At 49.8% G+C, this 25478-nt stretch overlaps 1 protein-coding gene across 1 annotated transcript in view; it reads right to left on the bottom strand.

Moving 5' to 3' along the window:
- Nucleotides 1-25478, bottom strand: part of Rptor (regulatory associated protein of MTOR complex 1) — a 299725-nt gene that overhangs the window by 8752 nt on the left and 265495 nt on the right. The window contains exons 22-28 of the mRNA XM_021175441.2: nucleotides 20401-20504; nucleotides 19601-19784; nucleotides 17770-17880; nucleotides 6308-6413; nucleotides 4224-4338; nucleotides 2828-2952; nucleotides 279-383 (exon numbers count right to left, since the gene is read on the bottom strand). Of these exons, the coding sequence (XP_021031100.1) occupies nucleotides 279-383; nucleotides 2828-2952; nucleotides 4224-4338; nucleotides 6308-6413; nucleotides 17770-17880; nucleotides 19601-19784; nucleotides 20401-20504 (850 nt within the window). The remainder of the gene's footprint in view (nucleotides 1-278; nucleotides 384-2827; nucleotides 2953-4223; nucleotides 4339-6307; nucleotides 6414-17769; nucleotides 17881-19600; nucleotides 19785-20400; nucleotides 20505-25478) is intronic.

Genomic DNA, 25478 nt, shown 5'->3' with positions numbered 1-25478 from the left:
CTGGAACTCACTTTGTAGACCAGGCTGGCCTCGAACTCAGAAATCCGCCTGCCTCTGCCTCCCAAGTGCTGGGATTAAAGGCGTGCGCCACCACCGCCCGGCGGAGGGTTACCTATTCTTATGGTTCCTAAGGAGATCACTGGGTAATCGATTTTGGGACCTCAGAATTGAATAGGTGTCCTGGAGGCATCAGACTCTTCACACAGTTCTGGGAGCCTTCTTCTGAGGAGCCAAGACCCAGTTCATGCTGTCAGCAGCGTGTAGAGAGCCCAACCCACCTCGTGTTGTCGGAAGCATGTCTGAGAGCCCTTGCCACGCAGTCACCATCTCTGGATTCTTTTCCAAATCAGCAAAATTCTTCCAGACCCTGATGGCACCATCATCTAGGAAAGGAGAAAGCAATACAACCCATGGTTGCGCCCCACCCTATCTCCACAGCACAGCTGCAGTGTTCTCAATGCCTAGTCCTGCTATTCTGACATGAGCAACCAGTAAAAGATAGCTGTAAAGGGAGATGGGGCCACGGTAGACCCCACACTGGACTTGATGGCAGGGAAGCAGGGTGAGAGCTGGAAACCCTTCCCCATCCTTCCCGAGGGACCAGGCTCTCAGTGTTTTCCAGAGGAGAAAGCTTTGCAGCCTTCATCCTTACCCACACTGCCGCTGGTCCTCTGTGTACCCAGCTAGACCTAAGGCTGGAGAGGACAGATGCTGGGATCTCCTGACCAAAACACATGAGAGAGACCTCATCTGTCTTGCTTTCAGGGGCCCTTCCCTCGCTTTTCCCTTGAGAGGATGACCTTCGCCACTCTGATGGCTTTCCCTTCCTTCTCTTTCTTCCTCTCCTCTCCACTTGGGACTTTTAATTTGACCCTGAACTCTCTTCTAGTCTTAGCTGTGCCTTGAGGGTCCCTAACCCCACTGTGCATAGGTCATTCTTGGATAGCACTGATGCTGTGGGTTCTGAGGTGGCATTGCTAGATAGTGTCTTTTATGGCAATATGTCTTCACTTAAAAAGGAAATGGGAGGGGCTGGAGAGATGCCTCAGAGGTTAAGAGCACTGACTGCTCTTCCAGAGGTCCTGAGTTCAATTCCCAGCAACCATATGGTGGCTCACAACCATTTATAGTGGGATCAGATGCCCTCTTATGGTGTGTCTGAAAACAACTACAATGTACTCACATGAGCTAAATAAATCTTAAAAAAAAAAAAAAAAGGAAATGTGACAAACACTAAAACAAACAAGGAAGCAAGATGGAGGCAGCCCCATCAAGTGTCACCAGAATATGCAGACATTGAACTGAGCACGAGGGTGTAACCATCAACTCCCTGGGGAGCAGGCAGCTCCCAACAATCAGAAGCAGACACTAGGTAGTCTGCAAGGACAAGTGGAGCCTCTGAAAAGCCATAAAGACCCAGACTCCAGGCAGCTCGGCAGATGCTGGTCTCCAATGCACCTAACACGTGTGAGCCGTGTACTCTAGCAACAAGTGACCCTTCCAGTGACCACATATCCCACCAGGGTCTTCTGTGTCTGGCCTGGTTCTGTGACCCTGGTGACTGCTGAGTGTCTGCTACACTGGCTGACCTGGATAAGCACAACTAAGGTTGTTAAGCCAGCCTCCATCACTCCCAAAGAGCATCACTCTCAGAGCATCTGCAGGAGAGCCAGCATCACTCACTGTCCTTCCCTCACCAGTAGATGTGGGCGTGGCAGCTCGCTGTGTACTGGGCTGTTGGACTTGAGAGCCACTTGGGCCACCTCTAGCTACTATATCACTTAGGGATGGACTGTCAGGTTGTTGGATTAATTCGCTGCAAGTTGTTTCCCCTTTTAAGTGTGAACAATAAACCATGTATTCATAAATCATGCTCAAGACACCAATGGTCTCAGTGGCTTAGATGCCAAGTCCAGGCCCAGGATGAGGACGGTGGGCTCAGGACACCTCCATCAGCATCATGGTCATCTTTCTACCTGTCATCAATGGGAGGTCATCAGTGCTGGTGTGATCTTATTTTTGCAGTTTTTGTGGTGCTAGGGACACAGCATGGGGCTCTGTGATGCCAGGCAAGCAGACTATCACCAAACCATCCCGACCCAGGAATCGTGTCTTAGAGTGCTAGACAACAGTAGCCGGCGATGCAGCTCAGTTAGAAGAGAGCTCACTGTGCAAGCGTGAAGACCTGGGTTCAGTTCATAGCACTGTATAGCATGGGGGTAAAGTAACAACTGTAATTCTAGATTTTGGAAGACAGAGACAATGATGATCAGGAGTTCAAGGTCATCTTTAGCTATACAGTAAGCTTGAAGCTGGGCTGGGCTACAAGAGACCTTGTCTTAAACAAAGGCATACAACACAAAACAACAACAAAAAATAAACCAACTGCAACCTAGGAAAAACATCTTGTTCAAAACAAGCATGATATTAAGACATTTCAGGTGAAAAATCAAAACAAGAACTCTGAATGAGAGCCATTCCTACCTCAGAAATGCTTCTCACCCACCTTCAGAAGAAGGAAGCTGGCCTGCAAAAGATGGCTGGACCTGGTGTGGGAGCCATGGAGGAGGGGAGCTGATGACACCAGAGGTTGGGACAGCATGGGCCCTGGAGGACATTATGACCTATAACGTCCTCCCTTGCTTTCATGTGGGTCTGGAACTCCCATGGGTCCTCATGAAGGTTAGGGGAGCAGAGGCTGACAGTATTTCTAGTCATGGAAGGGCTAGGGATGCTTGATGAGAAAATGGTCCCAGAGCGCTGACCAATGTGTTCCTGCCTTTCCCCTCACACACGTCCAGGCCTGGGCTACAGCAGTGCTACTCACCTGTGGCTGTCAGCAGCAAGGAACAGTCCTGACCATTCAGGTACTCCATGGCAGTGACCCTGGTGTACCGAGGGTTGCCATTGTGGAAATAGTCCAGCTTCTCTCCTTTCTCCCAGTCCCAAAAACTTGAAGGAATAAGAGTGAAGACAGAAAGACAGTCACTAGGGAAACATGACCCAGACCCCAACAAGGGCACAGCCGCATGCCGTATGTGGCTGCCATCAGAGCAGAGCAGAAACTGGCCAGTGTGAGTGGGGAGCCTTGTGTAGTGCAGGTGGGGGGGACACAGTATGGTCACTGAGGAAGACTATGATGCAGCAGTCCATCTCTGGTACCTGAGATGACAGCAAGTCCTATACCCAAGTACCCTGACAGCTCAACAGTGTGGGAGAGCCTTACAAGAGAACATTACCAGGCCCTGAAAAGGAGGAAATGCTGAAGATGCTACAGTATGAGCAAACCATGAAGGAAAAGTGAAAGAAGCCAGTTACCAATGGACAAATATCACAAGGTTCCACTCAGGAGGTCCCTAGAGGCATCGTGTTCAGACACAAAAAGGATGGGGCTGAAGGCACCCGAGGGAACGGGTTAGTGTCCACTGGGCAGCTTTGGTAGGGAGAGGAGAACACCCTAGAGGTGGGTGTGGGTTGACCTTCATAGGATCCATATGCACTGACAGCACATGGTTAAGATGGCCAGTTTCCTGTTACACACAGTTTACGACTTAACAAGGCAGTGTGTAAATCCTGAATACACGAAATGGGCAGATTCTTCAGTGGACCAGGTCAGCACCCAGTACAAATTATACTCTATTCTCTCCAGATGGCACAGTGCTTAAGAGCAATGGATGCTCTTTCAGAGGACCTGGATTCTATTCCCTGCAACCACTTGGTGGTTCAAGTTACTTGGCAATTATAGTCGGAGTCTGTAACTCTGACTCTAGGAGTTCTGACATCTTCACACAGACACATGCAAGCAAAACACCAAGGCACATAAAGTAAAAGAGCAAAAACACAAAACCAAATCAAACCAAACCAAACAAAACCTCCATTCTCTCTTAGGGATTCTCTGTCATCCACTTGCTTCTGCAGAACAGGCAAGGAGCAAACTGGGTTCCCAGTCTGTTCTCTTTTGTTTTCTTTTCTTTCTTTTTTTTTCGAGACAGGGTTTCTCTGTGTAGCCCTGGCTGCCCCTGAAACTCACTCTGTAGACCAGGCTGGCCTCGAACTCAGAAATCTGCCTGCCTCTGCCTCCTGAGTGCTGGGATTAAAGGCGTGCGCCACCCACGCCCAACCCAGCCTACTCTTTCCTAAGGAAGACCGGGTGAGTCCAGAATGAGGTGGACCTCAAGTGCACTGGGGAGAGAAGACAGCAGGTGAGCCAGAGCCATGCCTACCAGATGCTGTCCTTGTCGGCGACAGCTATACATGGTGTAAAGGGATGGAATTTGACCACAGAAGGAACGCCGGGGTTCCTGTTCAGAAAGATCTGATCGTCCAGTCTGGTGATGCCTGTAAGAGAAAATTGGGACCAGGCTTTCATTTGCAGCAACACCGATACTGTCTTTAGGAGAGCTGAAGGAGGGGACAGCTGGGATCCAAGAGAAGGCTGAAAGCACACACTGATGGGAAGGGGTAGCTTTAGCTGCATCCGCAGCTCTAGGGTCTATGCCTTTGTTTGGCTTTGTCTTACAGCTCCTGGCAGAACTAGACACTGACATGCCTTTGATCAATACTGAGTATACTGTAAGTAGCACTATTCAGAGTAGAGGAATTTTATTGAGTCTAAAGAGAGTGCTAAGAACTTTAGGATGAAGGAGGGTGTGGCTACTACCACTCAAGACCCAGGTGGAATTCCAGGTTTTTCAGTCTGGGAAGCAGCTAGACAAAAATCACAGGGGTGAAGGTCACGGCAAGGGACAAGGTTTTTTCACTAGGCTCACACATTAGCTGAATATACATTCTCTTGGCTTTGCAAGAGTGTGGTAAGAGCCAGAAAGGATGCAGCTAAGGATGAAGAGTCCAGGCAGCTGTAGACATGGTGTGGTGGGCAGTGAAGTCCACTCAGAACACACAGCTTAAAAGGCAAAGTACCAGGGAGGAATGATAGCACCTCTGCCGTGGCCCCAGATGCCTTTACTTACTGAGCCATCTTCTGGCCCCTGACTCTGTACTCTGAGCACTGTGTGCCTCAGTTTGAACAGAAGAGTCAGTGTCGCCTCTGCAGCTGCCCAAGACTCCTAGCCATGGTACTATGTGGGTTAGATCCATTTTCCGAACTCGTGTCAGGAAACTAACCTACCCTGGCTGCCCTGGCCTGCAGTCCCGGGAGCCTAAGGAAACACTGTCTGGGAGAGTGCAGTGAACAGGGTGCTCTGAGAGGGTCTGTGCTACCTAGGGGAGCGACACGGGTGCTGGGGACAGGAGGCATGACGACAGTCAACAGCAAGCAGTTTCCTGCAGAGTAATGACTGTCAGGGACCCGAGAGACACAGACGGGGTTGTGCAGCAAATGCAGGCACTCAACGAGGCAGGCTGGGCTGAAGCTGGCATGGCCCTCTGTCTCAGTGGGATAAACACTCTGTCTTCTGAGGCCTCAGCCTTAATCCAACAAGTAATTGGTCGTTATTTTCTAAGTTTCAGAGGACAGGGAAGGATGGTCAGAACTCTGACTTGTGCTACTGGGGAGAAGGCCAAAGACTTACCACACTGACCCTCAGCCACAGCCACCTCTGTGAGAAAAACTACTTGGCTGGAGATGTGAAGTGGCCTCCGCCTGTCACTCGCATGCAGTCACAGCTGTGGGACTGCAGCATGGGTTGTGGGGGAGCCTCACTCTGTACTCCTCGAGAGAGGAGATGAAGACCCTGGGTGTAAGGTGAGGTAGTCTGGCCCTCATTCCTGCTGTGCTTGACATGGCCCTGTTCCCTGCATGTCCTTCAGGCCTGGGGGACACACACAATGCAAGCTGCTGGCAGAAGCTTGCTCTTGAGCCCCCACAGCAGCACACATACTGTCCTTGGCTGATCACTAACATGTCCCCATGAGACTAGAAGCAAAAACAGGCAAGGATGCAAATGTGGCATGCTTTCAGATCTGGGAAGGGCTTGGTGAGGGTGTGGCTGTCACCGTTTGGAAGAATGGAACCAGTGGTCATTGCAAGGGCAGGGTGGAGACAGGCTGGACAAAGCTAGGGAAAGGACGTCCCAGGTGGCTACGAGATGCGGGTTACCAGGGTCTGGAAAGAGCTTGCACTTTTCTGGAAATTCCAAAAAACAGGAGTGATGCTTCTCAGAAGGTCACAGCTCCTTGAGGAGGAGCCCTCCCCCTGAGGCAGTTCCCTCTTCCCGTTCCAGCTGCCTCTACCAGTCAGTGCACTGGCCTCCAGGAGCAGCACACACAGTGCTTGGGGGCTGCAGGGGACTCCAGTCCTGAATGGATGTGGCAGAGGCTGCTGCCCTGGGAGACGAGGTGCACTTACCCTTCTGGATGACCTGCTGAGCCTGCTTCCTGACTCGAGTGTTCCTCAGGAACCGCCACTCACGCTCCTTGCGGATCTGACTCTCTAGGTCATGCTCCTCGGGGATCTTGAAGGACAGAAAACACGGACGGGATCAGGCTTGGCAGCGAGGAGACAATCACTTACATGTAAGCTGGGCACAGTGATGGCGGCATGTCCACATGAACCCAGCACTGGGGGATCTGAGGTAGGTTCTAGGCCAGCCTGGGCTACATAGAGAACTCTGTCTCAGAAACACAAGCCAACAATCAGACGCCATTACTCTCTGAGTGTGGGTGGTTTGGGTCCTCTAGTCTTTTCCCTGGCTGAAGCCAGCTAACAGGATAAGGTGGGCCTGTCAGGGAGGGGTCCTGAGATTCCCAAACAAGGGAGATGCTTCTGGCCATGCAGAGACAGTGGTGCTGGCTTTGGCTGAGCTTGCTCGTGAACATAGGTGTATTGGTGTATTTCCTTCTCTTCCCCAAAGTGGGTAAATCTTACTCACTGGTTCTTAAATACCGAATCAATCAATGAACAAACAGGAGCTCCCCCCCTCCCCCCCGAGTCCTGACTGAGATATGGATAGAGGACCTCCTGGCTCAGCTGGCGACAGTGTTTTACAGAGGCTTCCTAAGGGACACAGCACCAGTCCGAGGACCTCAGACGGGACTGTATTTCTTTCTCAGGGTTTTATTGCTAGTCACCCTTCTTTTTTGTGTCAAAAATGGCACAGAACCACACCCAAACCACAAAACTAGGGGCCAGAGGAGCAAGTCCAGTCTGGACACAGGGGAGATGGCCCTGCTTCCCTGTGGGTGGCTATCAGTTTAGAAAATGTCCCACAGCAGCAAATGTGGGCTCAGAAGCACAAGTTTTATTTCATGATAACGCAGAGCTTATTGAAAAGGAATGACAATGACCAATGAGGTGAGCAATAGGGAGAAGCAGCTTCTGACAGACCCGAGCATGGCGAGAGAAAGAGAGAGAGAGAGAGGGGGGGGGGCTTTCGTGAGACCCAGCTTCTATGGAGCACATCAGAAGCAGAGGTCTAAAAGGCGTTTATAGCAGGCAGATGACCCTGGTGCTGCTCTCTGAAGCTCTGCACTGAGCCACTGCTGCACATGTGGGAGACTCCAGCCCAGGCTCCAAAGACAACAAAACAGAGACAGTCAAGGCCTGAGGAGATAGTGGGGGAGGCACAGGCATATAGAAACCTGGAGAGTGTCAGACAGTCTGGCACTTGAGCTGTCACTGGTGACAGAACCCTGGCTCTGGACTCTGTCTCACAGAGTGAGGGGTGAGGGTGCGGTTGTGTCTTTACCCAGCATGTAGAGGTGAGTATTCTCTTGCAGAGCTGCTATACTTGTGATAGACAGCACTGGAACCAGGCTCACAGATGAACAGGCAGCAGAAAGTACAGAGGAAGACCCACTAAGGGAGGCAGGGAGTTCACTGTGAGAAGGCACAGGCATGGCATCACTGGGGGTGACCAGCTCTCGGGATGGAGGGGCTAGATGAGTCTGTACAACAGCTCAGACCCCCTAGCCCCATTTTCTCTTTCCACCCATTTCTATCTGGTCTGAGAAATAGTGCCTTTTAGTAAATAAGCATCCAGGCCTGGCTTCTGAGCTCCTTCTGAGCTCCTAGAGAGATGTGGGCTGTTTAACCACGTCAGACGATTAGGATACTACAGGACAATCCTGTACCTCTTGCTTTTTAGAAAGACCAATTACAGCTGAAGCCTCTAGTGGAGGCACAGGCAGCTGAGAGGGAGCGGAAAACTGAGGCCCAGACCTTTTCTGGTCACAAAGACCTTGGGGGCTCTGTCTTACTTTTGGTGCCTTGGGAAGGCATGGTATGTCAAGGAATGTGACTATCAAGATTGAAAAAAGGCTTGGGAAAAGACAAAATTGGGGAGGACCTCAAGGGAGGGGCCAACACTGGCCATTTGGGCTAAGGACAGGTGATCTGCTCTTCTTCTCACAGACTGTCATTACCCCCATCCTTTCTCCAGGTGGCAGCCAGGTGGGCAATGGTCTCTGCAGCACCAATCAGAGAGTTCAAGCCTACAGTGTGTACATCTGTGCCCTTTGCACGATCATTAGGGATGACTTGAGCACTAATGGAGAAAGTGGCCTCTGTCTACAGTCATGCTGATTTGACTGACATACAGCCAGTTCACCCTCTTTAGGTATGGTTTTGGGATTAGGCAGATGTTTAGTCATAACTGTTAGCAATTTGGATAGAGCAGTCTGGCAAACACCGGCCTGCTTTCTGAGCCTGGGCTTGTGCCTGTTCTGAGGAGCTCATCTACAGGTCATAAAGAACCTTCCACTCAGCACAGTGTGATGATGGCCCTTCTCACTCTGTGAAGACAGACTTCCATGTGCAGGCTCTCCGAGTATATGTCACATCTCCTCTACCCTTACTGAGCGCAGCTTGGCTGTTCAGAGGCTCCTGTCCTTCGCCAGCACTGGCGACTGACAAGTTTCAGATCCATCATTTGAAGCAGGGGTGGTGACCTCTCACGGACCTGACAGATGCTGCTGAGCATCTGTGTGCTCACCTGCCAGCTACATTTTTCTTACGAAGCATGTGTGCAAGTCCTCTGTTTATTTGAGACAAGGTCTCACTGTGTAGTCCAGGCTGCCCTGAACTCTGGAATCTTCCTACCTGATTCCTGAGTACTGGGATTATAGTCATGTACCACCAGGTCTGCATATTTTCATTTCTTTAGACAGGGTCTCACCATGTAACTCTGGCTGGCCTGAAGCTCATGGAGATCTGACTGCCTCTGCTCTCATGGTGCTGGGATCAAGGGAGTGCACCAGCACACTTGATTAACTTCATTTTCTTAACGAAAAGCAACTCCTCCTCCTCCTCCAAGATTTATTTTATTTATGTGAGCACACTGTAGCTGTCTTTGGACACACCAGAAGAGGGCATCAAATCCCATTACAGATGGTAGTGAGCCACCATGTGGTTGCTAGGAATTGAACTCAGGATCTTTGGAAGAGCAGTCAGTGCTCTTAACTGCTACAGTGTGCTCACAGACATAAAATAAATCTTGGAGGAGGAGGAGTTTTCATTAAGAAAATGAAGTTAATCAAGTGTGCTGGTGCACTCCCTTGATCCCAGCACCATGAGAGCAGAGGCAGTCAGATCTCCATGAGCTTCATGCCAGCCTCCACCCCTTACCTCCCCCATTTTTATTATTTTTTTTAAACATTTATTTTAGTGTATGAGTGTATATATATATATATATACACACTCATATATATGTGTATATGTATATATATGTGTATATGTATATACACACACACACACACACACATATATATATATATATATATATATATACACTCATATATATGTGCCACGGTGCACATGTGGAAGTCAGAAAGCAACTTTCAGGAGTAAGTTGATCCCGTCATAGGATCCTGGGGAATCAACTGCTTGTGGACGTTGTACATCGTGGTGCGGAGTATAGTGCGCACCACGATGTACAACGTCCACAAGCAGAGACCAGGCTTTGTTTTTTTTTTTGTTTTGTTTTGTTTTGTTTTTTGTTTTTTCGAGACAGGGTTTCTCTGTGTAGCCCTGGCTGTCTTGGAACTCACTTTGTAGATCAGGCTGGCCTTGAACTCTGCTTGTGGACGTTGTACATCGTGGTGCGGAGCCTAGTGCGCACCACGATGTACAACGTCCACAAGTTTTCGAGACAGGGTTTTTCTGTGTAGCCCTGGCTGTCCTGGAACTCACTCTGTAAACCAGGCTGGCCTTGAACTCAGAAATCCCCCTGCCTCTGCCTCCCGAGTGCTGGGATCAAAGGCGTGCGCCACCAGGCCCGGCTCAAAACACATTTTTTTTTTTCTGTTTTTTTTTTTTTTTTTTCCAAGACAGGGTTTCTCTGTGTAGCCCTGGCTGTCCTGGAACTCACTCTGTAGACCAGGCTGGCCTCGGCTGGCTAGTTTTATGTCAACTTGATAGAAGCTAGCGTCATCTGAGAGGAGATACCTCAATTGAGAAAAATAACTAAAAAAAACAAAAACAAAAACAAAAAACCAAAACCAAACCAGATTGGGCTGTAGGCAAGCCTGTAGGTTATTTTCTTTTTTTGGTTTTTCGAGACAGGGTTTTTCTGTGTAGCCCTGGCTGTCCTGGAACTCACTCTGTAAACCAGGCTGGCCTTGAACTCAGAAATCCTCCTGCCTCTGCCTCCCGAGTGCTGGGATTAAATGTGTGTGCCACCACGCCCGGCTTGTAGGTCATTTTCTTAATTAGTGATTGATGGGAAGGCCCCGCCCACTGTGTGTGGTGGCATCCCCAGGATGGTGGTCTTGTGGTCTATAAGAAGGCAGGCCGAGTGAAGCAGCACACCAGCTCCTGACTCCAGGTTCCTGCCCTGTGCGAGTTCCTGTTCTGACTTCCTTTGATGGTGAACTGGGATGTCTAAGTGTAAGTTGAATAAACCCTTTCCACTCCAAGTTGCATTGGTGCTGTTTCATAGCAGCACTAAAAACCTAAACTAAGACACAGGGTTTGTGTATCCCAGCCTGGGTTCAAACATACTGTGTAGCTGAGGATGGTCACGTGAGCTGTTCTCTTGCATGGCTTATGCGTTTGTACCTTATTAAAGGCTCTATCTCACTCAAAATGATATAGTTTGGGGTTTCACAGGTAGGGCTACAAATCACTCTGCTGCTTGTTGATAAGGTGTGAGCGGGGATCAAGGCTATGTCTTTGAAATGTCTCTGCTGATTGGGCTGTTTCAGACCTTTGCTGAAAAAATCAATGGAACCTACCTGCCTGTGTAGCTCCATCTCTGGGTCCTCTGTTTCACCCTCCTGATCTGTGTGTCTGTCCGTGCTCCAGCTCCACACAGATCCTGATTACTGACTTGGACATCCTGAAATAGGATGGTGTGAGCCCTGGAGCTCTGTTGTTGCAACTCTATTGCTTTTCTCCCCATTTCATGCTGGTCAGTTTGTTGTGCCAAACAGTGTTCCTGGGACTTGGATGGGGCTGAACTGGTTTAAGTGTCCACTAGGGAGGTGTCCCCTAGGGAGGCCCAGCCCCTGCTGCCACTGAGCATTCCCACCTGTGAACATGGCCTCTCCCATTTATTTTACAGTAGCAGAATTTCCAGGATTTTTTTTTTTTTTTTTGGTTTTTCGAGACAGGGTTTCTCTGTATAGCCCTGTCTGTCCTGGAACTCACTTTTTAGACCAGGCTGGCCTCGAACTCAGAAATCCACCTGCCTCTGCCTCCCGAGTGCTGGGATTAAAGGCGTGCGCCACCATGCCTGGCGTGGATTTTTTTTTTTTTTTATACCAAAGCATTTCTTGCAAATGCCACTGATGTAACACTTCAATTTCTAGCTGCTCTTTACAGGGATGCAGGTGGCTCTGTAGCACACCTGTGTCCGTCAAGCCTACTCAACTCAACTTGCTTTAGCAGAGGGTGTCCTTCACAAGGGAAATGAGGCTCGTTTCTATCTCTAGTTTGCTGAGTTTGTCATGAATGGCTGTGGGGCTGTCAGGCATCTGTCTTCTTCATTCTCCTGTTCTCACTTAGGAGGCTGACTTTAATGCTGAGTGACTTATGGATGGGGTGGTCCACGTGCTTTGCCTCCTTAATACTGTGTGAAGGACTTGGGGTCCACTGGATAGCAGTCTGTTCTCTGATGACACATGGTTTTGGTATCAAAGTGGTGCTGCCTTTACACAGCATACTGAAGAGTCCACACCTCTATTTCTGTACCACACTCAATCCTTCTTCTTTAAAGCTTTGTCAGAAATGCCAATTGTGTCAGTCAGACTCCAGCTGCTGAGACCAAACCCTGACACGCACAGCATGACAGAAGAGGTGAGCCCAGGAATACTGCTCATGGCTGTCTTCTGGCACTTGGGAGGCTAAGGCTGGTGAATGCTACAAATTTGAGGGCAGCTGGAGCTACATACTGAGTTCCAGGCCAGCCCAGACTGCACATGAATGGTTTATTTTGGCCCACATTGTCAGAGGTTTTGGCCCATGGTCATCTGGCTTCATCCATTGCTCCTGAGCTGTGTCGAGGCAGGGCATCATGGCAGGAAGCATGTGGTAGAACAGTGCTTCTCACATCGAGGTGGAAGAAGAGGCTGGAGATGGTGCCTCTCCACCTGGTTCCTAGAGTGTGCCTCCCAGAACTCACAAGGTTTTACCAACTCCCAATTAGTGCCACTAGCTGGAAACTAAGGCTCCCAGGGCATGAGCCTTTGGAGACGATACAATGCTAGCACTATCAAATGGTAACAACTAGGGAAACTAGCAGTCATGTTTGATAATGTAATATTTTAAACTACAAAGTTTTGTGAGTGATTGGAGGAGATGAAGGGTCTTTCTTTAAACAGCCAAGAGGACTGGAGTCAGGGTAAAGGGCCCGTCTCTGAGTTGTGTCTATGGTCGCAGTGGGGATGGTAGGCATGCTTTGCTACCCATCTCCCCTCATGTCCAGATCACACAGCCTTAATTAGCACCAACATGGAAGTTTGAAATCAGAAGTGTAAGCCTTCTTGCTTTTTTATTCTTTTATGTCTTGTCTTCTGTTCTTTACATTTCCATAGGGATCCAGCATCAAACATGCCAGTTTTCAAAGAGAAAGAGCTGGAAATCTACAGATCTTTTTCAGGAACACCACCACCACCTTAACAGCAGGTCTTCTGATCCACTGACATGTGATCTTGTTGTCTTTTGAGCAGGGTCTCACTAAGTAGATCGGGCTGGCCTTGAACTCACAGAGATCTACCTGTCTCTGCCTCCCTGTGCTGAGATTAAAGGTGTGTTTCACCACAGCCTAGTAACATTCTATTTAAATTGTGTGTATGTGTATTATATGAGCACACTGTCGCTGTCTTCAGACACACCAGAAGAGGGCATCAGATCCCATTACAGATGGTGTGAGCCACCATGTGGTTACTGGGAATTGAGCTCAGGACCTCTGGAAGACCAGTCGGTGCTCTTAACCGCTGAGCCATCTCTCCAGCCTCTCAGTTCTCTTTCTATCATGAGGTTTTGGGGCTCAAAGTCAGGCTGTCAGGTTAGTGGTGAGCACTCTTATACACTGAGCCACCTCACTGGGCCCTTCCTTACTTTCCAATTTGGTTGAAATTCCTCTTTATGCACACTCTCCACTTTTTTTCCATTAGTCTCAGTATTTTAATTCATTTTTCATGATAAGGTCTTAGTCTGTAGCCAGGAGATCTTGGAATTAATCACATGGCCAAGGCTGGCCTCAAACTCATGACAATACTCTCTGTCTGCCTCCCAATTGCTGGGATCTACAGTATGAGCCATGTGTCTTGTTGTGTGGTTTTTGTCTACTCAGTTATTCACACTCCATCTCTGTTAGCTCCAACATCTGGGCTGCCTCAGACCTGAGTACTGTTATGACTGGCTCTGTCTCTTGACAGTGCCTACCTGACAATTTTGGACTTTTTATAGTTTTTAAATGAATCCCACATTTAATGTGCAGAATGGCAGAGAGCAAGGCAAACAGCTTGGTCTCTTATGGCTGATGTGTGGAGCTGAGCTGGGCTCACTTTATGCCCTCCTGTTGGTACCTCAGGGCTTCTGTGTCTTTCCTCCTCTGGTCAGAGGTCAGCTGCTGAGCCTCCTGCTGGGGCCAGCTGACCTGTTGGTGATCAGGAAGATCTCTGCTGCCGGGCGTGGTGGCACATGCCTTTAATCCCAGCACTGGGGAGGCAGAGGCAGGGGAATCTCTGAGTTGGAGGCCAAGCCTGGTCTACAACGTGAGTTTCAGGACAGTCAGGGCTACACAGAGAAACCCTGTCTTGAAAAACCAAAAAAAAAAAAAAAAAAAGGAGGAAGATCTCTGTTGCAGAGCTGTAAGCAGGGCCTGTGTCTCAGGCTCTAAGGGTGGACTGTGTGGTGACTGTTCCCTCTCCTTTATGAGTCTGGATCAGTGACGTTTCTGGCTCTGGGAAGGAGTGTCTCTCACTCTTGAGTTGGGCGGTTCTTCCAGTGTCTGGAGATAGCAGCACCTGCTCCCTTTCCACGGTGAGCTTGTGAGGTGTGTCCTTGAGAAAGAGTGTGTGTGTTGCTCCTCTCTGCCAAGCTCCTATCTCTGATATTGGTCTTCTTACTATGTCTTACAGGCCATGTCACATACACACACACAGGCAGTGCAGAGCAGCTGTATAGAGAGGTCCTGAGGGTGGGTCCTCTCCACTCAGTCTCTGGAGACCCATGGTTACATAAAGGAGTTCTCCCTGATGCGTTCAACCCTGTCTGACAGAGGTGCCTTCCTGTCCTTTCAGCCCTCCCGCTGCAGAGTCAAGAGCAGTCAGGACTCCATCCTATGCCACACTCACTCACTTCTGGGGTGCAGTGATGCCTTTCCAGCTTTACACAGCAGGACAACAGAATCAGCCTAGGGCTTCCTGCTTCTACACAGACTCAGAACTCATGCGTGAGGTACAAGAGTGGCCTTGCAGCACCTTGAGCAAATGTAGCAAAATCAAGCTGAAGCTGTGTGTATTATGGTGAGTTCATTTAGCCTCACAATTCCCATTTTCTGACTTAATAATGTGCTCGGAGCCAGATTCATGGATGTGCATAATTATCCAAGGGCAGGGGCTGCACAGCAAGTGCCTTAAGCCTTGGGTTGAGGAGCAGGGCTGTGCTCCGACATGCTGGGACTTTCTGTTCATGGTGTCCAGAGAGAACACAGACTCTTTAATGTCTGTATGGTGCCACCCAGTCTATGGATGTGGCATTTTAAATGAATGTTCTTAATTAATGTTCTGTTTTGGTTTGCAATTCTTAAGTATTATAAACAGTGTTACATGACACACCTTTGGACTAGCAACATACATTTAGTGACTGTAGGAATGCCCTCCTCAGAAGGGCCACTGGTCTTGGGGATAGACACAGTCTGACAGCATTGCCAAGTCACCCTCTGGCATCATGGCAATTCCCTACTATAACAGCATCTTTAGATGTTTGCATTCTTCTCTCCTTTAGGAGGCAAGTTCTGGACAGAATCAGTGTTTGACATTTTCCAACTCAGAGAAGAAAAACATTCCTATTCAAAACTAAATTCAATGTATTTTTTTCCTCTAAGCACAGGACAGGCTGTCACTAACATTGTTTTGTGGGTCACACAGCAGATACTGAGCTGTGGAGTCTTGCACAGGAAGAGGGCTTCCATGGGTCCTATAGACCTGTATGGAATCTGGCCATGAGCTCTGTACACTCAGTCCTAACCATTAGGTGCTCACTGCTGCCAGTGATGGCTAATCCTGTCAACCTGATGGAATTCAAGATCTCCATGGAAACAAAGCTGTGGCATGACTAGAACGGATTATCTGGACTAGGTTAGCTGAGGTGGGAAGACCCACCTTAGATGTAGGGATTTCACGCCTGGGATCCTGGACTAAGGCAAAGGGGAAAGTGAGGTGAGCTCCAGCAGTCTCTGCTTTCTGACTGTGCCCCTCATTAGGCATTCTGTGGCACCGTGAGGCAATCCCTGCTACACCACTGACACGTTTCCTCTCTGAAGCTGTTTTTGTTCCTTACACGCCTCTGACACGCTTTACTCCTTGAGAGGCAGCCATAGCCTTACAACTTTGACTTCTCCTGTATGCAGGCCAGCAGCAGAAGGTCCTGATGCACCATTACAGCAACATGCCATGAGGGTTAAAGCGCCTTTCAAATAAGATAAAGCATGCCCTGCTTCCCCTCTGTCACTGCAGGCTGCAACCAAACAGCGCTGAGACGTCGACAGGCTCATCAGCACGCCAGGAAAACGTTTGCTTATTTGTTAAATGTTCCTTGCCACTTCTGTATGGGGCAATAGGCCCAGGGCAGTGGTTTTCAACCTTCCAATGCTATGACCTTTTAATACAGTTCCTCATATTGAAGTGACCCCCAGCCACAAATTTACTTTTGTTGCTACTTCCTAACTTTAATCTTGCTGCTGTTATGAGTTATAATATAAATATCTGATCTATCAGCCCCCAGCGGTTCGCATGGGTTGAGAACCACTGTCCTAGGGGTTCTTCTTGGCCATTGTCTCTGCAGTGTCTGTGTCCCTGACTCCTGTGGTGGCAACTCTTACATGCCGTATGTACTGCAGGAGAGTAAGGAGGCACTGGCCTATGCCGATCTGAGGAGCCAGCACAGTACACACCTCACAGTAGATCCTTCCTCAGGATCAGGCCTAGCCATTGTTGCCAGCGTCTGAGATCTGAGGATGCTCACCCAGTGCCCTGTACTCAGCCATGGTGTCTCACGCTAGGACAGTGCTTTGGGAACACACTGGCTTCAGTTTTAAGTCTAAGGGCCATGCATTCTGAGTCCCCCATGCCCTTCCCCGAGTCACCACATAATGATGGCAGAGATCAAGTAATTGTCAAGGTCTTCAAAGAAAGCTTCTCATTAGTGTCCCAGGGAGTCACTATTACTGACAGTCACTGCCACCACAGTGAGAGGGAAGCAGGTGGCCTGTTTCTATATTCTACATATTAACTTCCCCTGCCATAGCACAAACTGTCCTGGGAAGCCACGCTGCTGGTAAACTGCTGGCCCACATGGCTCTACCCAGTGTCTGAGTGCCCCCACCCTGAGTTCTGGGCAGCTCTTGCTCACTGCACAAGTCCAGACCATGTACTTCCTGTCTTAACTGCTGTCCCAGAATCAGAAGGGCATGTTGTTCCCCTCTGTGAGGACAGCATGACACTGGGAAGTAAGGGCAGTGGGCAGCTATGGGCCTTGTCTTGTTCCTACAGCTTGACTTCCACACCTGGAAGATTTGCAGGCTGATTTCTTTACAATCCTACCCTCCATGCTTGGTATCAAGAGAGCTACAGCAGAGCAAGAACCAGAAGACAGGTTTGCAGATCCCTATTGTCCCAGAGTACTCAGTCACCAAGCACGGCTCAAGGACAGGGAGGGAGAGGTTCACACTCATGTTCTCACTCTAACTCCAGCACAGAGTTAGACCCTGCCAGTGAGAACATGGTGACATGGAGTGCTGGCAGGTTCTAGATGGCAGGGCTTTGCCTGTGCTTTCTTTGAGAAGTCAGGAGGACTTTGGCTCTTTGGTCTTAGGTGTTGACACCTGCACCATGACAGCAGTTTGCTGTCACCCTCCAACAATAAGCAAAGTATGACAGGAGCCACAGAACCCAAGGTGAGGCTGACTATAACGAGCACAGCCCCAACTCCGTTCATAAATCCCAGGATACCTGCTCAGGTCACGACTTCCAGCTGGGCTAACAGGGCTCAGCAAGCCAAAGACAGGGATAGGATGGGCTTAGTGTCACTAGGGAGTCTGAGGAACAAGGAATAAGAAGCAGCAGCAAGGGCACGTGGCATTGAGAAAGCCGCAAGAGGACGCCAGCTTCCGGGGGCACCGAGGCTGTGCAGGACTAAGCACTCACCTTCATGACTGGTTGGGCAAAGTAGCGGGCACTCCAGTCACAGAACCCTGTCTGCATAGAGGCACAAATGAAGCTCTTGTGTCCGGCAGCATCATCTGCATCATCTGTGGTCTTGAGAGAGAGCAGAATCAGGAGAAAACACTTTAGGCTCATTGTTCCTGTACTGACTTTAGTTTTTGAGAAACGGTCTCACTACATAGCCTAGGCTGGCTTGGAATCCTGGTCTTGCTCCTCAGGCTCCTGAGTGCTGGGACTGTATGCTCATGACCGTAAGCCTGGCATCCTCTACTTGTTTTACTTGAGAAAGTGACAGTGAACAACCCCGTGCCAGGTGAACACTTCTCGCTGCAGTCTGAAGCTCCTGGGCAGGGCTGGGTGCTGACTGAGAAGCAGGGTCAAGGCTGGGTGTGGCTCAGTGGATGAGTGCTTGCCTAGTACTCTTGAGGACCTTGGGTCTGCCTTGCTGTTCCCCATGGCCAGCCCAGTCTCGCTGACTCCTATTACCTGAGCCATATGGGCAGGCGGGCCTGTGTGCTTGGCTTATGTGCCTGTGCCAGGTCCTTGCTAACCAGCACAGGTTGTCCTTCATCAGCCACAGAAAACAATGGCAAAGGCACAGCCAAGTGCAGGTGAGTCAGAGCTCAAATGAGGCTCAAATGACTGTCCTTTACTCTTCTCCACTACGGGAACAGGGAGGCCCTGGCCACCAGGGTCAGCCGTCTTCTCCTTCCATGCCCTCTGCCAGTGCCCTGTGCTTAGCCCAGGGCTAAAGAAATGGCCTAGACTGCATGTTGGCAGTTGAGGGCCTCCCACTCTCAGGGGTCATAGTGGGAGATGGGCTCACTGGCCTCCTGGAAGCAGTGGCTTTGGCTCCATTTGAGAATTCTGATGTGGGGAAGGTTGCATAGACCCTCTACTTGGTGCATGGCTCCCCTAGACCACAGTCCTCTGCACCTGTTCCCAGTATGTCAGGGGTCAACCAGGATGCTGACTGTACTCGGAACTTACTGGCTGTCAAGGTGCTTAAGAGTCATTGGAGCTGCCCAGGGCAGGGGTGGGGATATCAATGGCTGCCACATGGCCTGCTAGCCACTAACATTGTGATTCTGCTCTACAGTTAACCTACAAGGGAGCTGTGCCTACATTTCTTTGGATTCAGTCTCACTTGTCATACAGAAAGAACACCAGATCTTCTGGCCTGCATTTTGAGTAGTGGGATTCCAGGTGTGTGTTACTGCTCTAAGCTGCAGTTCCTCCTTTACCTTTTAGATGACACAACCTAGTCTCTACTGCTGGGACATCCTGAGCACCCCTCTCCACTGTGCACTGGCTGACAGGATGTGCCATCTCTGTGCCTCTCAGAGCACATTCCTCTCTCCTAAACTGTTCTGACAGCTTAGTTAAAAGCAGGGAGTGTGCCTGCTTGTATAGAATAATCAAATGTTTATAGGAAAACCAAACAAGCCATTCACAACGAACCCTGAAGAGCAGCAGCTACATCAAGTGGAGACAGATGCTATTTGTCTAAGAAGGGGAAGAAGCGAGTTAACTCCACGTGCTAACTGGGACTCACAGAGGGGCCAAGATGAGCCAACCTAGGGAGGAGGTACTGCATGGAGACTAGACCTGCAGACAGAGTGGTGCTGGACCTGGGTGCCACTGTGTCTCCAAGGGTCTTGAAGGCAATGGCTGGCACAGGGTTGTGGGGAGCAGAATGACCCTAAACTAAGGTACCATGCTGAATGTCAGGAAAGCAAAGTCCCCAGCACGCTGTTCTGACACTGAGCGCTTACGGGGCACAAGGGCTGCAACAGAGCTCAGGCCTTTGTACCTGATCAGGGCCTTTGTCAAACATCTTTCGTGTCCGAGGGAACTGGTGGGAATGAGGGGTGTACTGTGTCCCTGTGGGGCCGGCAGTACCCTGGCGGCTGGAGGGCAGGTCACGGCTGACAGTCTGCTTGGCCACATCATTGGTCAGGCTGCAGCTGCTGGTGCTAGATGCTGGCGGGGAGCCTCTGCAGTTGAGAGAAGAGCAGACAGCATGTTTTACTGAGGATTACTCTGTAGTGATGAGGATCCAGGCTCTCTCCCTTGATAATGTCACCTCGGGGAATGTTCAACTGCCTGGCCTGCCACTTGCCAAAGCTGAGTGAGGACTGTCCTTGCTGGATGTGCTCTGGCAAGTGTTTATGAGGACAAGATAACACAATCTAGAGCTGGTGTGCCCAGTCGCCTCAGGCTAGTCACATAGAGCTGGGGTGCGCAGTCACAGTTGGGCTAGTCATACTGCTTCCTGAGCAGCAACTGTCTAGCACATCCTGTTGCACACCTACATAGAGAACCTAGGGCCTCTGGGAAAAAAAATCCCAAAGGTCATAGAAATAAGGCTTCATTCAACTTTTCCTGATTAATGATATGCAAATGAAGTGTTCCTGGGATAGGGAAGACATCTAGAAAGGGGCCTGGAGCGCACACACATCCGCATGTACTTGTGTGTCTAGGGAGAAAGGACAAAGGGAAAGAGATGGAGAGGGGGAAATGTTAGAAGGGAAAGAGAGGAAAGCAAGGCTTGGCAGGGCGGTGGCATTGGGGACCCAGCACAGGGGCGGAGGGGCTTGGCAGGCCACTTACCCCACCTGGTGCATGTGCATGCCCTTGTTGGTTGGGCTGGCTGGGGCCGACTGTGTGAGAGAGGATGTGTCGAGGATTCGCTGGGGTCGGGCGTTCACTGTGGCCTAAGAGAGCAAAGGAAGAATGACAAGAGAGGTCAGAAGCCCTCAGTGAGACACTCCCAGGGGTGACAGAGGACAAGGGATTGCTCTTTCATTCATCACAGCCTATGAGGCTCAGGCTGGGGAGTTATCTCGGCAGAAGCTCTAGCAGCTGAAACATGAGGTGTTCAAGGCTCCTCCCCTGCTTCAAGGCCACCTGGGGATAGTCCTCAGTACTGTCTTCCTCTCATCTGAGAGCCATGAGGTGGCCCTTTCAGGGGCCCAGACTGGCTCTGTCTTGGGGGAGGCAGCTGCAGCTCAGGCAGGTGTACTGAGGGGTCAGGAAACGCTGTTGTCTGTCTGGAGTGTTACATCACCAGACAGCCCAGAACTGTGGCTGCTGGTCAGTCACAAACGTCCTGTATTCCTCAAAGGGGTTCATGAAAACCAAGGAGGCAGGAGAGGTAGCGCATGGGAACCTCACTTACCCCAGAGCAAACCACCCCCGACAGATTAACTCACTGGGTTGGGTGTGGCTTGATGACTGAGTACAGAATTAGTATCTGACAGATCCTGGGCTCCACCCCCAGAACCAGATAAAGAGCATCACTCTTGTCACACACACACACACACACACACACACACACACACACACACACACACACGCACGCGCGCGCACGCTCTTCCCTTCATGCTCACACACTATGAGGATGCACACATTCATTTCCAGGGAAGAAGATGACTAGGGAAAAGGGCAAACTGGTAAAGTGGGGTGAGGCAGATTGGAGGGCAGGTCTGGCCTGCTGTCTGGGCAGCCAGCTTCACCAGAGTCCTAGGTGGCCACTCTGGACTTAGAATCTAGGGGAAGACATGACCTGGCCTGTTTTTAATTTCCACATTTCAGAGGCAGGTTCAATCAGTTCTTTAAACGTAGCCCCGTGGGAAGTTCTGTGCACACCGTTCACAAACATTTGCAGGGTCTGAGCTCTTGTGTAGGAGCCTCCCATCAGCCTGAGGTGCAGCACTGAGGTCAGTGCTTTGGTGAGTGTGGGCAGGACTGCTGAGTACGTGTCTGTCAACAATACTCCTGTGCCAGGGTGGCTACTGACCTCTCTCTCAAAACTAGCAGACTGTGTGCTTGCAGGAACCTTCTCTGCTCTTTAAAGAGCTGGGGCAGCTTCACAAAGGCCTAGTGATGTAGTGGCCCCTATATTAGCACAGGACCAGCAGGTTGTGTCGTCTAGGAGCTCAGGGGAGAAGGTGAGCCCCCTGGAACCTTCAGTTGAAAGAGCTCTGCTCTGGGGGGGGTCACTGTTCAGACCTCTTACATTTCTAAATCACTCAGTCACTACCTGGAACACCACCCCTACAATGTCACAATCAGACACAAACCATTTATGCGTACAGCTTCCTTTTCCCAGACAACCCTCGAGTTTATTCTAATACAAGTAGCAGATGAAGCTGGAACCAGTCCTTAAGCGATGCACTGCATTCTACCTGTGAGAGTAGTGTGCGTGCTTCCCAAACGTTTGCTTGGCATTTGAAGTTCCCAGGCTGCTCTACGGGCATCCCCCTGTCCCTAGCCTGACAGCCATGAGTCCTCAAGTCTACAAGGGAGAAGAGTTTAGCTGTAGACTTTGCCTTCTCAGGAGCTCTGGAGCAGCAGCAGGAGGTGATGGGGGACAGAGGCTTTAGGAGGGAGGTTTCTGAGGAACTCAGGGGCTCTCCCTGCCCAGGACACAGGGACGGGTGCTTCAGGGAATAGAATTGGACATAGGACCCATGGTTTCCAGCTTGGCAGTGGCCTGCCAGACCATGCAAGTGTTCTCTGCCCATAGCTTCCGCAACAAGAATCATTTGTCATGTTCAGAGCCCTGTAAGAGGGCTGGTGACTTCTGGTGGCACACTGGAAGGCATTCATGCTCAGGGCTCAGTACTCTCACAAGTTTCCAACAAGAACATTCAGACTTCTGTACGAGTCAAAGTCAAACACAGGAGGGGACCTCAGAAACCTGGCACTGAATGTCCCCACCCAGCCTCGCTGGTCTGGGATCGGCACTACCTGGTGAGGGTAGGGCATTTCGGAAGTGGTGCTCAAGTACTCACTGACAGTGGGAAGCAGGGGACAGGGAGGGAGAGCCTCACACTCGCGTTCTCCTGCTTACACCCCCTTGAGAGGCTAAGCCGTAACATGCTTAATAGAACAATGTGTGGAGTTTCATTTGGGCCATTTCTTTATTTAATCTTAGGCTGGCCTTGAACTCACGCACTAGCTGAAGATGACCCTGAACTTCTGACCCTCCATCTTCCATTTCCTGAGTGTTGGGATTACAGGTTTGCACAACCACTCCTAGTTTTCTGTGATTCTGGGGATGGGCCTGTGGTTTTGTGGACGCTAGGGAAGCATTCTACCAACGGCCACCTCCCCAGCCAGTGCCCTTTTCTTCAGTGGAGCATTTGAACATGTGCCTGACAACCTGAGTCTTCCTTTCCTTAGGCTGTGTGAGCCTCCCCCTGGTTAAGGGGGACTGTCTGACCTGCAGGGTGCCTGGTCTCCGAGGCCTGTGGGGAAGGTGAGATCCAGAGGCTGCATGTACTGCATGTACGTCTCCCTCACACTGTGGCTGGATCTCAGCACCCACATCTGGAGCTCTGCCTCCTCCACTCTCAGTCCAAGAGAGGGCAGAAAACAGCTGATGGCACCACAGAAGGCTCCATGAAGCTGAGCTGTTCTCTGCACTTTCAGAAGGAAAAGTACAAACGTGTGATCAGGCTGCCACTGTCAGGCAGTGCGGCTTCTTTCAGACATAGCTAGTAGCAACTTCCATATTTGGATGCAGAATTCTAGGGGGCATTTCACAGTAATAAGGCTGTTTTGACTCTGATGAACAAAAACTTGGCCTCAGAGTTAAATAATGCAAAATAGGTTCATTTCTTTATAAAGTGAAATATAATCTCTTTAGTTCCTAGAGGAGAAAATAAGGCATCTTTTAAAATTAAAATTATGACTCACAAAAAATTTCCATAATGTTTATGTTCCTGAACTCGTCAGCAGTGCTTATTCTAAACACACACACACACACACACATACACACATGAACCCTTCCCAAGGGCAGCCCATGCTGGTCTCTGAAACCTTGGCTGTGGTGTGCCTCCAGCTGTTGGCATGTGCACACTGGGATTTGCCACTGAAGCAGAACAGACATAGCAGCCAAATGTTCCTTTGCTGGAGTTCAGGCATCCTTATGGACTGCTGCCCTGAGAGTGCTCAGCTGCTTCTCAGGTGGCTGTAGCTTGCTACCATGGCAGGAGGCACATTACTTTACAGTGGAGAGTACGCACCCTCCCAGCTCAGAGCTGCATTCATAAAATACAACCTCAAAGCCCAGGTCTAGGTCAAAGCTGCACCCTACTGCTCTGTGCACTTGAAGCTCTTAAAAAGATACTGTTTAACACCCAAGGCTGTGTTTGCAGCACTGAACTTATAGTCATGAATTCAATATCAGGCACCAGGATTACAGTGTTAAATAATTCAGGCACAGTATCTGTAAGGGCAAATACATCAATGCACTGAAAGATAAATACAGAGAGCTGTATCCTGACTCGCCATGACCAATATACTCTAGACGCTGAGCCAACCAGGTGAGAACTCCCTCAGTGCAAGTCCTAAGCTGTGCAGCCTGGGTTAAGCATGGCCGTCAGGAGGCTGCCTTGTGCCTCCAAGGGCAAAGACTAAGCCATCAGAGTGCTTTGTGTCAGGAACTGTGATGAAGGGACAGAACTGCCTACATACTTTAAACATCAGAGACTTCATGTCCACATAAACTGTTAGGACGATTACACTAGAAATAATTTTTTAAAGACCCGAGCTTGAGGGACCCACATAATAGAAATGGAGAAGCAATTCAGTTCCCCCTGTCCTCTGATCTCCACAAGTGCTGTGGCATGGGGGCACGCACGCACGCACACACACACACCTTGTTTCCTGTTTTCCTTTTGCTTGCCTTCCTTTGGCCTCATACCATAATGTGCAACAAATACAAACTGTAATAACTGTTTAATTTTTTTATTAAACAATAAAACCTTTAGATTTCACTGGGCCAGTGCCTGGTACCACAGGGGGTGAACAGAGTAAGGCTGGGCTATCCCAGGCTGGGCACACGCAACACTCGGGCATTCAGCTGGAAGATTACTGGGCAGTAAAAACAGCAAAATCTCCACTGTTCCAACAAGTCTATGTGTAGGATGCCCAGAAGTGTAGCTTCATCTTGAATCTAAAGCCCAGAATCTAAAAGTGCAGGGAGGCTGTTACTACCACGTGTGACACTACCAGGGCTGCACAAGTAGCAACTGCAGCCAGTGAGACATTTCAATCAGCCAAGGAGGAGCCAGAACTAGGCGCCCAGAACACATCTGCAGTGAAGAGCTGGCAGCAGCAAATAGGCCATCAACTGCAGATGTGGCTGCTATAAGGACCCCTGCTTCAGCCAGACAGCACGAGGGCAGGGCTCCATACCTCCCAGGAATAAACAAGGATTAGATTGGGAAAGCCACTGATCCTGCCCTTACCACCTAAGTGACCCTCTGAACACTAGGCACGGGCCCTTTTCTTGCAAACTCAAAATTTTATGAAAAAGTTATAAAAAGCTTTATTCATATGAATTCTAGTTTGTGCCACTTATGAAAGCTGAACTGTCTAACTTAGTAAACAAATAGAAAAACACCAAACAAATGTTTTCAGAAACCACATGTACAGTGGCTGCTAGATCCTTTACAGATGGGAAACATAAACAATTATCCCAGCTTATGGGGGTAAGTGGCTTCCAGCAGTAACCATCCACAGAGCCCAGAAGGAGAACCCAGCAGGAGCTCAATGCTTTAAGGGTGAGAGAACCATCAAGACCCTGGGAAAAGGTGGGGGCAGAGAGGGGATAGGATTTTCAGAGTAGAGTACAGGGGAGGTCTCTTGAACTTCTGCCTGACACTCTTCAGTCTTGG

Source organism: Mus caroli, chromosome 11 (genome assembly GCF_900094665.2).
Source record: "Mus caroli chromosome 11, CAROLI_EIJ_v1.1, whole genome shotgun sequence".
In the NCBI taxonomy this organism is placed as follows: Eukaryota; Metazoa; Chordata; class Mammalia; order Rodentia; family Muridae; genus Mus; species Mus caroli.
This window is presented reverse-complemented; position numbering and strand designations above follow the sequence as displayed.